The 15,453-nt window shown below is 41.1% G+C and overlaps 1 protein-coding gene across 1 annotated transcript in view; it reads left to right on the forward strand.

Annotated features, from left to right (window-relative positions):
• The first annotated feature begins 238 nt into the window (after positions 1–238).
• ago1 (argonaute RISC component 1) overlaps positions 239–15,453 on the forward strand; it is an 85,764-nt gene continuing 70,549 nt past the window's right edge. Inside the window, exon 1 of the mRNA XM_034174124.1 lies at positions 239–384. Coding sequence (XP_034030015.1) covers positions 360–384 — 25 coding nt within the window. The 5' untranslated portion in view covers positions 239–359. The remainder of the gene's footprint in view (positions 385–15,453) is intronic.

The raw sequence follows: 15,453 nt of genomic DNA on the forward strand, positions 1-15,453 counted from the left end.
GAAAGCTGCGCGGACGGAGAGCAAGAGCTCCTCGTACCCGACAACTATCCACCCCGCGGGCGACGTTCGTTTGAACCAGCGCTAACGTGCCGAACGAAGAGGACCGCAGCCGCTGGCAAGAGACGACTACGCCGAAATACCGGCTTCCAGTGTCCTACAGACTCGACGGTCAAGTGGCGGCTACCGCCGTTAGCCTCCACATCTGCGGGTCTTGGGGGGCTGTATAAGGGGCAGGGGGCGGGGGGGACACCGAGGACAGAGTAGCCTGCACGCCGAGAGGAGGGGGCTGGAGGGCCCGGCCGTTTGGCCACAGCACCCCCGGACGAGCTAGCTTGTCCCCGCGCGGCTAAGTGAATGGGATGGAGCCGGGACCGTCTGGTGCTGGTAGGTTTGTTTTTATTATTTTTTACAGACCCTAATGTTGGACACTCCGAATGTGGGGTACCACGTCATTCTAAATACACTACACCTTGTGTAAGATATTTCAGTTTGACCAGATTTCTGGTTATCGTGGCGATTTTGGAGTCTTGCGCTCGGCGCGGTGAGGGACGAGTGGAAGCCCGCCTTCTGGCAGCAGCAGCTGGCTGCTGCAGCTCCTCTCCTCCCTCAGGTGGAGGGACACACTCCTAAAAATCTGCACAGATGAATGAATCATTTATTCATGTCTTTTTTTTTTCTTTTTTTTTTTTTTTTGCTTGGATGATATTGAGGTATGACTGATTGGTTTAATTTATTTGGCGTAAAAATGTATGGATGACACATGAAAGTGAAATACTTACGTATTTCCATTGTGGTCCATAAATGTGTGAATGCAACCCATTAAAATGCAGATGTTTAACTTTGTGCACACATCTGAAGTTGTCCCTGCAATCAGCTGGGTATGCTGCATAGGATTAAGACCACTGGTATTGTTATGGTACCATACACAAATTTTGAATTACTATTATTTAGTACAGCACCCTTTGTAATTTAAAACACAATGTCACGACTAATGCACGAAGCTAACTTTAACCCTCTTAGTGGAGCAGATAACTGTAACAATTTCTGGAAAGAAGCACCAAAGTTGGCACAAATACTCCTTAGACATTACTCTTTTGAAAAAACTGAGTAGCCACTTGAATTTTCAGTAGGCGGCCAGGTAGGGGTCAACTGAAGAATTACACAGGGGTCAAAATTTAAAAATGCTCCAATCATATTGAAAGCTATACCACATTATTTGTCTGATCACAGCGATACCAAAAAGGTATAGTTTGGGCTATCTGACTGAATGTTATGGAGTTATGGGGTAAAAACAACAAGAATGGTGACAAAGGTCAATTTCAGTTTGTACAGGGGTTAGAAGTTAAAGTTGCTCCAATTTTGGTAAAAAGTGGTGTAAATTATTGCTAGAACTAATAGGATTAATAAATTAAATAGTTTTGATTGTGTTGAATGCTTGGTCTGCAAGGTAAAGGTAGAGCAATGTCAACGTCCATTGGATTCTATGACATGTGACATATGTTACCCTGTAACATGATAACTAAGAATGCCACATAGTGCAGACTATTCCTTTTTAAAACCCTATTAACTCAACCAATAATTTGCATCACATTTTACAATATTTAGAGCAACTTTAACATCTGACCCCTGTACAAACTAATGCTGACCTTTGTTACCATTCTTGCTTTTTTTTACCACGTAACTCCATAACATTCAGTCATAGATAGTCTAAACTATACCTTTTTGGTATCGTTGTGATCAGACAAATGTGTGATAGCTTTCAATATGATTGAAACTTTGGTGCTTCTTTCCAAATTTGAAGGATTCCTCTGTAAATATTCTATCTGCTGCACTATCTGGGGTCCAGGGTATAATTGGCTGTTTTTGACTACTTTTGGTTTCACCTTTTTATAATTTACCTTAAAAACTATTTACAATTCCTTGTTTAGTGTCATTGTTTTCAGCACAATCGCACCTGTGTGACCTTACAGTTTTTATTTAATTCTGACATACTGTATTAACAACACAATGGACCTAAATTCACACAAAAACATATGATCCGAGTAAAAAGGTTTTTTTGTTGTTTTTTTTTTTTAACTGTGAAAACGACAAACATGTTTAACTAACCGTGTTTATAACTTAGAATGCCAATATCCATCTATAAAGCAAGAAACATCTGTGCATGGGTATGTGGCTCATGCATCTGTTTGTCAGGTTGACGTGAGCTATTGGATATGGCTTGTGCATGGTGCGATGATGTGCATCCTTTATTATGAAATTTTTGGGAATAATTTTTAAAACTTTTATTTGAAACATTTATTTTGATTAACATTGTAACATTCATATTTCCAAGATGACGTGGCTTGCTGATGTTACTGGAAGCAAAGTTAAACAACATCAGATAGTTTGTTGCTCGCACCATTTCACAATAAAACATTTAGTGCCAACATCCCAGCAAAAACTTTTACTGTGAAAGGCTTGCTGTCAATGTGCCTTGTGAGTTTAACTTGACAACACTGAGGGGATGTTAGCTAAAGGCTTTTTTTTTTGCTCACAGCAACACATTTCCCACTATTTGTACATTTCAGTAAGTACATAAGCTGAATAAAATCTTATATTTGCTCTGAGTTTAAGTTTAAATAAACTTAACTAAATAAATAAAGTTTTTTCAAATATTCTAAATGTTCTGTTTAATTTTGTCTGACTCTCTTCCAATAGCTTATTTAATAGGAATCCTTTTATTTTCTTATAATTGTTAATAAACAGTTTTTTTAAACAATATGAAATGCTATATTCAAATAATAATATAATATGACATAAATACACCTCTTTCTCCATCCCACCTTCAAACACACCCTCATATGTCCATCCATGAAAATCTATTTCAGCTCTCAATCTTCTATAGGAATACAGACTTCTTACGGGCACTGCACTTGTAAATTGTAAATTTCAAAAACATGTACAAATGTAGCAAACAACAAAGTTATATATGTATAACGATTTACATTAAAATGCGTGAAAACTTCAGGCGTTTTTTTTTTTTGTTTGACTACTTTCATAACAGTCAGATGTCATGATAAGATGCCACACAAATTATTTGTGCCACTCAAAAAATAAATAAATTAATTAATTCCTGTCTAACACAAAACAGAGGGGCATGTTACAGACTTTACACTTCCAGGGTGTGTAATTCCTCCTGTTGTCCACCTGGAGGCAGCTTTGGCACCCTAGTCTGTGTTTAATGGCTTTTTGGCCAGCATCTGTACCAGTGAGCACAGGAATATGACACTCTTCTGCTCTTGGAAGTGACACCAATGACATGTATATCAGAAGACCAAAACACATGTACAGATTTCCATCTCAGTATCAGTTCACTCTCTCTGCACTTCCCTCCCTCTCTCTGCGTTTCCTCCTCTCTCCACATACGTCATTCTGGCTGTGCGTGTCCCTGCGCTACACTGTTGTCTTGCATTTTTCCACCAATGATAAAGGGGAAGGCATGGTTTTTTTTTTCCCCTCCTTGCAGTTGCTCCCGTGACAAAGGAGATAAAGGGAAGAAAAACTCCTGTTTTGGAGTGCATTCCTACATGAAACTCCCACCAAACATGACAAAAATATTCAGGAAAAAGCATGGTGTAAATTATTAATCATGATTCAGGTTTTACTAGGCCTATCAACACAACTTAAAAACAAGTAGTATATAGTTTGAAGTCCGCCCTTTCAACACACATTCAAACGGAGACTCAGTCTGTTGTGTATTTCATGTTACGGTGTCTTAATTTGGTCTTGTGACTTTGATGCATCTCTGTGTCCGTCGACTCCAGAGGGTTTGACTGTTTTCCTAACTTAATCCAGCCAGTGCCTTGTGTTCACTCTATTATATTTAATAGACAAGTTAATGTACAACGGTGTACATACTTTGAACTATAATCTTCCTTCACACTATGATGGGTTGAGGAAATGTATTGACTAATGTATATGAAATTTTGATATTATCTGTTTATGCTCAATTTTTTGTACTGTACAAGTCCTTTTCTCATTCATTAAATGTATTCCTTATCACCTGAGGTCCGGCCAGTCCAGAAAGTTTTGTGGATGCTGAAAACTTTGAGCAGACATCAGGCAGAGGAGAGCTTTTCCTTTTGTCCTATACTTGTTTGTTACTCTGACGATACTCATGCGTTTATATCCTGTGGCTGTCTGATGCTTCTGATTGGCCATAGTGCGGAGTTTGAATTCAGCACAAGGAGACAGAGGACATTTACTGATTCAGCAACCTGCAGCACGGCTGTTCATTTAGCTAAAGTCAGACTAAAGATTTTTTTGTCGAAGGCATTGAAGAGAAAGATGTTTACTGTCCTCTCTGTTGCTGTTTGTGAGCTGGTATTGATTGTGAATGCAGTTGAACCTGGTGAAATCTTTGATTGCACTGAGCCTAAAGCCCCTTTCACACCGGGCCCGCTTCGAGTTGCTTCCTGTTGCGTCATGACGACGCAGGAATGTCTGCGTCAGGTGCGCACAGTAGGGGGCAGAGAGGAGGTGAGGATGCATCCTGCAGGTTCTCTACACAGAGTAATCAGAGTGCACAGTTTGGCTGCAGCCAGACTATGCACGCTGACTTTTCTTCTAGTTTATATTTGTTTTGTGCTGAGCTGCGCTCTGAGTTCTGTTATAGTTTATCTTTCTTACTATGACCGCGAGGTGGGTGTGAACAAACCATCCGTGAATAAATGTGGAGATGTCTGGAGTTGTACTTGATGTGGGCGTGTCCTGTCTCTGGCAATCAGTCTGTGAGCAGGACTTGTGTCCTTGTTTGTCCTTTTTTTAACACAGTGATGAGAGAGTTTGAGCGGAGAACAAGGAACTAACTGCCTGCAGCCAGAGTTTTTTTTCTTAATTGTTCACATGTGCACGCGCGAACGAATCGTCTGTGAGTGGACCAGAGATGTCCAGACTTTTTACTGGATGTGGACATGTCCTGTCTCTGGCAATCAGTCTGTGAGCAGGACTTTTATGGACTTTATTTAAACACATTTGTGAGAGAAGAGTGAGCAGCTGCAGCAGCTGTCAGACTGCAATCAGCATTTTTTGTTTTTTTTTCTGTGCTCTTTTTGAGGGTGTAGTTTCACTGCATTGTGTACATGGTATAAAAACAATCCTGCGTGATTTATACTTCAGGAACAATGGAGCACAGCAGGAATCATAAATTGGTGTTGGATAACGTTGTATTGTGAGGGTGTGGCTTCCAGTCACATTGAGTACCGTCCTGTTGCTCTGACTTGTGCTGAAACCACTTAATTTCTGCATTGAGCACAGGACGCAAAAAAATTAAACATATTTAATTTTTGGCATCCGATTTGCTTCGTCCTTTGCGCCCCTTGCGATGTTGTGGTGTTGAGCTACATCGTCTCGGCACTAGGTTGCTTCCATGCTGCGTCATCATGACGATGCCTGACGCAACTCGAAGCAGCTCTGGTGTGAAAGGGGCTTCAGGTTGCCCTGACACTTGCATGACTTTGATCTGTGCACTTGCACACACATCATTGTGACGATCCCACTCGCTGTGTTCCCAGCTGGATGCTGTGCTTTTTTCCACTGGCTGCCATGTGTTGTGCGCTGGACGCTGTGTATATAAAATAATTATTTTGTAGCAGATTAATTATTTTCTGTCTGAGTTAGCTGTTGAAAATGTCTCTAATTGTTACTTTAACACTTTTATAATTTGCTATGAGAATAGAAAATAAATTTGCATCAATTGGGGTGGCATTTGTGCTGGCCAGTTACTGCTATAAATTTGTAGCATAGCCTGTTTACATCATGAGGTATATGGCGCTTTGCCGCTGCTCGGGTCAGGACAGTTGAGGGCTCCCAACAAGTCCTAGCAAACCCTTGACCCTAACCTTCACCTTTATTAAAACCACAATTCAGACATGAATGTAATTAGCTACCTGCACAGATGAATTCTGCACATACAAATAAACTGGAAATGGTATGACATGTAGTTGGACAGGCAATGGCTGTCACTGATCTAGACCTTTAGAGACTTGGTTATTTAATTGGCATCCCCGATGGTTGGCGACATAAGGGACACCGCACCACATGAATAATGGTGTCCTTTAAGTCCAAAGAATAGACTTGCTTCATTTTTTGGTATGGCTGTGGGAAGGGGACCCAGGTCCAAACAAATTGCTGTCTGTATGATGGAGTTATGGCCCGTTTGCCAAGATTGGCAGCACGATGGCTTAATGGTTAGTGCTGTTGTCTCATCTAAAGACATGCAGTTTAGATGAATTGTAAACTTTATAATTGTCCAGGTCTCTCTTGTAAAAGAGATCTTTGTCTCAATGTGACTAACCTGGTTAAATTACAATTAAACTTAATATTTGAGCTCATTGCTGCATTTAAGTCATGATCAGCAGACCCCCCCCCCACCTTAAAAAAAAAAAACAATCTGCCAAACAGTCCTTGTGAAATTGGCTGTTCCTTCTTATTCATGTACTTGGATTGTAGAAGAGTGGTTTCAGCATCCATACTGTTCCTTTCGTTGATTGTTGAAGTTTAAAACGTAGTAAAATTTCTACATGATTTCTTATTTTTCTTTTCTTTTTACAGTTCACTGTGTTCAAAAAGTCACCTGTCAAAAATCTTAAAATGTTGCACACAGAAGACATTGTAAATATTTTTTCAGTAAACATATTTTCTCATGTCTTCTGTGTTTATGACTCTTGTAGAACTGAAAAATGGCACTTTAGTTTCATCTTTTGAACAAATTATGAAATATTTTAGATTATAATTATCAGAAAAAGTCAATTTCAACTGGTAAAAAAACATTCAACATCTTCAAATTGCTTTTCTTTGCTATCCAACAATCCAAGACCCTGACTACATTTAATTTTCAAAGATTAATAAATCCATCAGGGAAAGCTCACCATTGTTTTGGGATGCCTGAGATCCTGGCTGTGCTCTCACCATCTGCCTTTACTGGCACGAGGGGGGCGTGTGCTTCATTGTGTGCGAATGTTGTATGGATCACAACTCCAGGTGCTCACATGCTGGCGTACAAATGTCTGCATTTATCATCATGTGTGTTACATATTTTAGTAAAAGCAGAGCAGGCTGTCTCCATGAGCAATTTTGTTGTTTTCTGACTGTGTACATATAGCTGAGTAATATATTTGACCCAGAATCTCTGGAACAGCAATTTTTTAAAGGAGTTTTTCCGTTTGAGATACTGATGGCGGGAGCTTTGACCCAAAGAGAGAACACAGTCACCACTGGACCCAAAAGGCCAAGGTCTCTTCAGCATGACCACAGTGGCCTCTTCAACGCACATAGATGGGTGCCCTGATATCCATGACAATACCTTGTTGCCGTGGTGTCTCTATGGTGAGGCTGGGAATGCAGAGGGGGTGCCCCTCTGTGTGCATGAGCGTGCATTTTGGCTTGGAGGGGCGCTCCTTTTTGCTTACACAGTCATCTATTTGTGTGTGTGTGTGTGTGTGTGTGTGTGTGTGTGTGTGTGTGTGTGTGTGTGTGTGTGTGAGAGAGAGATGGAGGAGCAGGACAGCTGGGGTCTTTGTTATGGTGGAAGAGGGTTGTTCTCTGGGGACCCAGAGGTTACGGCACTGGGCCCCTCTCAGGCAGGAGTCGCAGATAGTCTCACATCAAGTACCCTGACTCGGACCCTCAATGCTGGGCTTCTCTGTCAACTCAGGCTTGTTCCACTTTTTATAGTAGTGGACAATTTGATGGCCAGTAACCCCTCAGTCAGACTGATGTTGTCACCAGCTGATAATGGTGTCATACATGCTTTCTGCCAGAGAAATACTGAAGAAAGAAAGCACAGGTGCAAGAGGGCTGTAGGCTGTTGAGTAACTGAATGGCCAGTTGTTTGGTCCGTTGCTGCTTCTGACTGTGTAAGAAGTCTATAACCTCAAATTAACCTCAATTTGCTCCCTGTGTGTAGATCAGCACCTTGCACAGAAGTGTTTCTTCTTTCTCTCATTTAAAAGACATAGAGGTTGGGAGGAGTGGGGGCCAGCTGTACCATCAAAATCAAAGTTCAAAAAGCTTGAAACATTTTTAGTTATATGTAATGAGTCTCAAAATATATAAAAAAAATCATTTTTTGAAAGAAATTACAAATATCAAACTTTTTTTCATAACATTCAAATTTTTTAGGATGCGTTTGTCAGGGTTCTCCCCAGAAATTTTTAGTATGGCTGTGCTGTTGGCAGCTATCACCTGAGGTAACGCGCAGCGTGTGCACTGGAGGGGTAGTTCCCCCTCTGGAGGAAGCTCTAGGATGTTGAGTGCTTCAAGTACAAATAGAGACCATTTCCTGCAACTTCAGCCTTCGGGCTTCTCTAAATATACAACTTAAGAGACATAAGAAAATTTCCAACACCAAGCTCTTCTTATGATAGACTGTTATTTATTGCACACTACATAATCTACACTCTAAATTGACCAAATAGCTCTGGAATTAACTTAATTAGACCATGATATTTTTCCTATTCACAGCACTTCACTTTTTCCACATTTTGTTCTGTTGCAGCCTTCAATTCAATTTCAAATTATTTAGTTTATATAGTGCGAAATCACAATAAAGCTGGCTCAAGGCACTTCACACAAGTAAGGTGTAACCTTACCAACCCCAAGAGCAAGCACACAGGCGAGCAGGCAGCCCGTTCTGGACTGACTGGACTGACTCATCGGCGCCTGGACTTCTCGCCGCTCTTCTACTGACTACAAGACATGCAGCCTTTGTTGGTGATTAAAGAAGAAACTCTCCCTGAACACCAGGAATGGAATCTGAGTGTTGACCAGGAGGGCATTAAAGAAGAAGAGAAGCTGTGGATAAGTCAGCAGGGAGAGCAGCTTCAGCAGCTGGAGGAGGCACATCTCACCAAGTTTGGTTTCACTGCCTTCCCTGTGAAGAGTGAAAATGATGATGAAAAACCAGAGTCATCACAGCTTCATTAAAGCCCAAGTGATGAGAGCACAGAGGCTGAGCCTGTAGCCAGCAGCTCATCTGTACACAGAACACTGACAGCAGAAACTGATGGAGATGACGATGGAGGACCACAACCAGCCAGCAACTCAGGTCCAAACAGTCATTTACAACCAGATACCAGTGGCAGGAGTTCAGACAGTTCTGGAACTGAGACTGATGACAGTGATGACTGGAAACAGACCAGAGCACTTCAGTTACGTTTTAACTGTCAGAAAAATACCAATATTGTTGATTCAGGCAACACTGATGAGAAACAGTTTAATTGCTCTAAATATGGAAAAGCATCTGGTCACATGAACAGCTCAGAGCAACAAAAGGAGAGGCAAGCAAGCGGAAAACCATTTAGCTGTTCTGATCGACAACAAATACTGGAACAGAAGGACACTCGGCTGGATAATCCACCAGATCAGCATAGTTCTGATCCTGGATTCCAGCAACAACAGCATCAATGGGCCAGAAGAAACAAGCGAAACTACACCACAGTTAATTGGACCATTGAAGAGAGAAAAAAAAAGATCTTTCACTGCTTCACTTACTCAAGGCATGAGAAGTGGGGCAGAAAGAAAAAGGCAGTATTTGAGGAACGCATAAAAGAAGCGGATTTACCTACACAAAAGAAAGAAGCCACCACAACCGCAAAACTGGAATCGATCGCCTCACAGATCGAAAAATATCTGACGGCTGAGGAAATAAAAAAAATAAAGGAAGAAGCCCAAAAGGAAGCGATAAAATACTATCAGTTGATCGATAAAGGGAAGCAACTCCAGTTTAAAAGGAGTCAGTGGAAGAGGGATTAAGAGTGGATACTGTTGTGGGCAAAGGAATATGCCAAAATAAAATACCCCAAAAATCAGACAAAGAGATCCAAAGAATGGCAAAAAAAAAAATCCACCACCACTGCCCAAATAAGAAAGACATCACTTGTAAGAATTTCACAACTCAAAAATCAAACTTTATCAAACAAAAACATTTTTCGGATAATGAAATAAAAATGATGCAACAGGAGGTTGAGCAAATAAGAGATGGCATCTGCCCTCTGACGCAACCCATTACACCACCAAAAAATGATTGCCCTCAAAAAAAGTACATCCCTGAAAAAACAAGCCTTCCACTGCCCCCCGAAAAAACAAATCACTCACTGCCTCCCGGAAAAAGGAACAGTTCACCAGCTCATCTACAAAATAATATACAGGTGCACACAGACCCAGACAGCAGGAACTAGAAGAGGAATTGGCAAATAAGATTGAAGAAACAAGAAAAATGGACATGAAAGACCGCCCAAAGCTGACTAAAGTAGAATAAAAAATTCAAAAATATCCTTCAAAAAGTTAACATAGGACTGACCAAACTGGTCCCAAAAGGAGCCACATTGACAGAGTTAAACTCTGTAAAGTATGGAGCGGCATGGTACATACAAAGTAAACTAGTCCCACAAGATTTGGAGAGAAACGGCACCACAAATAAGAAAAAGAATACCATGCCATGATGGAAAAAGAAATTACAACAAAAAATCAGCCACCTAAGAGAGATCTCCAAAATGGCCACATTTTTGGGAAACAAGAACCACAAAAAGAATCTTCTTAAAAAAGTAAATCGCATTAAAAGAAAATACAATGTTGAAGACAAACTGCTAGGTGGAAGGCTGGCTGAATATCAAGCCTTAGTAAAAGCTTTCGCAGCACAAATTAGGAACAAAGACAAGAAAATACAAGCAAAACGGATAAACTATTTGCAAAAAAACCCAGACTAGTGTACAGAAAGCTGGCAAACGACACAATAGAAGTACAACAGCCATCTGAGAGAGAAGAAATTGAAAAATTCTGGAGACCACTTTTTGAAGACCCAAAACAACACCAAGAGGCTGAGTGGATTGAAAAAATAAAACAGAAAAACAAAGACAAACAACAAATGCCAGCAATTGTAATCACTGAAGAGCACATCAGAAAGAAAATGAGTGAATACAGTAACTTCAAGGCACCTGACATCGACAAAATCCCAAATTTTTGGCTGAAAAGACTGACAGCATTACACCAACATTATGCTGTGACTTTCACAAAAATATTGAACGGAGAAGAAGACACACCAGACTGGCTAACGACAGGGAACACAAGCCTGATTCCAAAGACCAAGGAAACACAGCTTCCCAACAAGTACAGACCCATCATGCTGCCTAACAACAACATACAAATGGCTGACAGGAATCATAGCTGATGCCATTTATGAACACCTTGACACTAGTAGCTACCTGGAAAATGAACAGAAAGGATGTTCCAAAAGAAGACTAGGAGCTAAAGACCAGTTACTGACAGACAAAGTTATCCTGGAGGACTGCAAAACAAGGCAGAGGAACCTCAGCATGGCTTGGATTGACTACAAAAAGGCATTTGACAGTGTACCACACTCCTGGATCATGAGGTGCTTAGAACTCTACAACATCAATGAGGAAATAAGATCTTTCCTGAGAGAACAAATGAACAAGTGGAACACCACTATCACCCTCATTCACACAGAGGGACAAATGACAATCCCAGATGTACGAGTTCAGAGAGGGATACTTCAGAGAGACAGCCTTTCGCCTCTTATTCTGCTTAATCATGGACCCGCTCAGCAAGATCCTGAAGGAGCATGACTTAAAGACAAAGGAAAACCAAAAACTTGTGAACCATCTGTTGTTCATGGACGATTTGAAAATCTATGCCAACACAAAAAACGGACTCACTCAGCTCGTGGAAACTGTCCATAAGTTCTCAAAAGACATTGGAATGGAATTTGGACTGGATAAATCCTCAAAATGCACAATGACAAAAGGAAAAAAGACAAAAACCGAAAACATACAATTGGATGAAGGGAGCTACATTGAAGATCTGGCTGCAGACTCCACATCAATCAATTTTTTTTTTATATAGTGCCAAATCACAACAAACAGTTGCCCCAAGGCGCCTTATACTGCAAGGCAAGGCCATACAATAATTATGTAAAACCCCAACGGTCAAAACGACCCCCTGTGAGCAAGCACTTGGCTACAGTGGGAAGGAAAAACTCCCTTTTAACAGGAAGAAACCTCCAGTAGAACCAGGCTCAGGGAGGGGCAGTCTTCTGCTGGGACTGGTTGGGGCTGAGGGAGAGAACCAGGAAAAAGACATGCTGTGGAGGGGAGCAGAGATCGATCACTAATGATTAAATGCAGAGTGGTGCATACAGAGCAAAAGAGAAAGAAACAGTGCATCGTGGGAACCCCCCAGCAGTCTACGTCTATAGCAGCATAACTAAGGGATGGTTCAGGGTCACCTGATCCAGCCCTAACTATAAGCTTTAGCAAAAAGGAAAGTTTTAAGCCTAATCTTAAAAGTAGAGAGGGTGTCTGTCTCCCTGATCTGAATTGGGAGCTGGTTCCACAGGAGAGGAGCCTGAAAGCTGAAGGCTCTGCCTCCCATTCTACTCTTACAAACCCTAGGAACTACAAGTAAGCCTGCAGTCTGAGAGCGAAGCGCTCTATTGGGGTGATATGGTACTACGAGGTCCCTAAGATAAGATGGGACCTGATTATTCAAAACCTTTATAAGTAAGAAGAAGAATTTTAAATTCTATTCTAGAATTAACAGGAAGCCAATGAAGAGAGGCCAATATGGGTGAGATATGCTCTCTCCTGCTAGTCCCCGTTAGTACTCTAGCTGCAGCATTTTGAATTAACTGAAGGCTTTTTAGGGAACTTTTAGGACAACCTGATAATAATGAATTACAATAGTCCAGCCTAGAGGTAATAAATGCATGAATTAGTTTTTCAGCATCACTCTGAGACAAGACTTTTCTCATTTTAGAGATATTGCGTAAATGCAAAAAAGCAGTCCTACATATTTGTTTAATATGCGCTTTGAATGACATATCCTGATCAAAAATGACTCCAAGATTTCTCACAGTATTACTAGAGGTCAGGGTAATGCCATCCACAGTAAGGATCTGGTTAGACACCATGTTTCTAAGATTTGTGGGGCCAAGTACAATAACTTCAGTTTTATCTGAGTTTAAAAGCAGGAAATTAGAGGTCATCCATGTCTTTATGTCTGTAAGACAATCCTGCAGTTTAGCTAATTGGTGTGTGTCCTCTGGCTTCATGGATAGATAAAGCTGGGTATCATCTGCGTAACAATGAAAATTTAAACAATACCGTCTAATAATACTGCCTAAGGGAAGCATGTATAAAGTGAATAAAATTGGTCCTAGCACAGAACCTTGTGGAACTCCATAATTAACTTTAGTCTGTGAAGAAGATTCCCCATTTACATGAACAAATTGTAATCTATTAGACAAATATGATTCAAACCACCGCAGCGCATACAAATACTTGGTAATTGAACAAAGTAATACAATTGAGCACAAGAAAATGAGAACAAAAACAACAAAAGAATACCTAAACTGCTTAAAAAAGATCTGCAAAACACAGCTGACACCAAAAAATAAGATCACAGCCATAAACCAGTTTGCAATACCAGTGTGACCTATGGGTTTGGCATAGTGAACTGGCCACAATGTGAGCTTAAGTTGGACACAAAAACCAGGAAAATGCTCACCCTCCACAAAAATCACATACAGAAATCAGTGCATGGACAGAATATATCTCCCTCGCAGAGAAGGCTGTATGGGTCTCACTGAAATCAACCAGGCCTACAGAGCATCGATAATAAGTATTGGACAGTACTTAAAGAGCTCTGATGAAGAAATCGTAAAAACGGTCACACAACACCACGAGGCCATAACTGAACGGACCTCAATCACTAAACTGGCAAAAAACGTTGGCGGAGAACTTCTACAAGAGAGAAAATGCAACAGGCTCATGCCTGCAACAAAACTTGCAAGACAGACCAGAGAACAATACAGCAAAAGAGAAGGAAAACATCGAGTGGAAAGATGGAAACAGCACAAAAGAAGAACTCAAAGGAATACATCGACAAAGTTGGATCAATGCAGTGGCTAAAAATGGAAAACTTGGTTTTGATGGAGAAAGAATTCTGATTGGAGCACAAGATCAGGGACTTCTAACAAATGGCTTCAAAAAAATGGCAGGGATCTCACAGAATGATAAATGCCGATTCTGTCACACAGCTGTTGAGAGTGTAAACATCTAACTTCAGCATGCCAGATCCTCATGGCAGATGGGCATTATACATCCAGACACAACAAGATCTGTCAATATCTCCACTGGAAGGTCTGCAAGGAACTGGAGATGGAAGTCAAAGAACATGTCTGGGAGCACGAGCCAGCACCAGTCTCATCCAACGGAAAAGTTACGATCTTCTACGACAAAGAGATCCCAGCAGGAAGACACATTGAAGGAGGTGCAATCAAACCTGATATTGTCATCTGGAACAAGCAAAAAAAAAACAGCCAAAATCATCGATGTGACAGTCCCCAATGACTACGGTCTGAATCGAGCTGAAAGGGGAAAGATCTCGAAATACCAAGACCTGAAAAATGACCTACGAACAACATGCTCATTGAAAGACATTGATATCATCCCAGTTGTGGTGGGAGCAACAGTCCTGATGAAGAAGAACCTGAAGAAATACCTTGAGGCAGTCCCCGGTCACCCCAGTGCACATGAGGTGCAGCTGTCTGCAATTAAGGGAACGATCACCATCTTGAAGAGAGCCCTCGGATACAATGCCAGATCTGGTTAGAATAACTATAGAGCCTAGGGTGCAACTTTAGACCCCAGGTTTGGGGCCCATTGCATTCTACTAAAAAGACATCAAAGATAAATGAAAAACCAAAAGGCGACAGTGGTAAGAAACACTCCCTCTGATATTGAGGAAGAAACCTCAAGCAGACCAGTCTCAGAGGGGTGAGCCACTGACTAGGCCATTCTACCAAAAAGGTTTACAATACAGAACACAACACAACAACAATTGACGGGAACCCTTGCAGGTGTCCAGTCCACCGTCATGGGGAAGGGGTTAATCGAGCCTCTCATTGGATCTGTTCGTACAGCAGAGTCCATTCCATGTCCACCACAGAAATCATCCAATCCAGCACGTGGATCCAGCCACATCTCAGACAGAGAGAAAAAGAAAACAATCAGACAGCCAGAAAAACTGCACTTAAGGTATAATTCGTCAGCATTAAGCAACAGGAAAGCAAAACAAAACCTAAGGTGATCATCGGCCACTACCCCTAAGCTTCACTAACAGAACCAGACTTTAGATAAAGTTGAGGCCAAAACCCGCTCTGTTTATTAATAAAATAAATTTAAGAGTAGTACAATTATTCAAGCCTTACTCCAAAATGGATTAAATGTTTTTTTTCCCTCAACATTCTGCAGACAATACCCAGGGTTCTCGCCAGAATTTTTTAGTATAGTGGTGCTGTTGGCAACTATCATCTGAAGCGGCATGCAACGTTTCCACTCGGGGTCCCATCCGACCATGTGTCCTGAAGTCCTAAGACAAAAATGAAAATCTTTT

The sequence above is a fragment of the Thalassophryne amazonica genome, chromosome 7 (assembly GCF_902500255.1).
Source record: "Thalassophryne amazonica chromosome 7, fThaAma1.1, whole genome shotgun sequence".
NCBI classification, from domain to species: Eukaryota; Metazoa; Chordata; class Actinopteri; order Batrachoidiformes; family Batrachoididae; genus Thalassophryne; species Thalassophryne amazonica.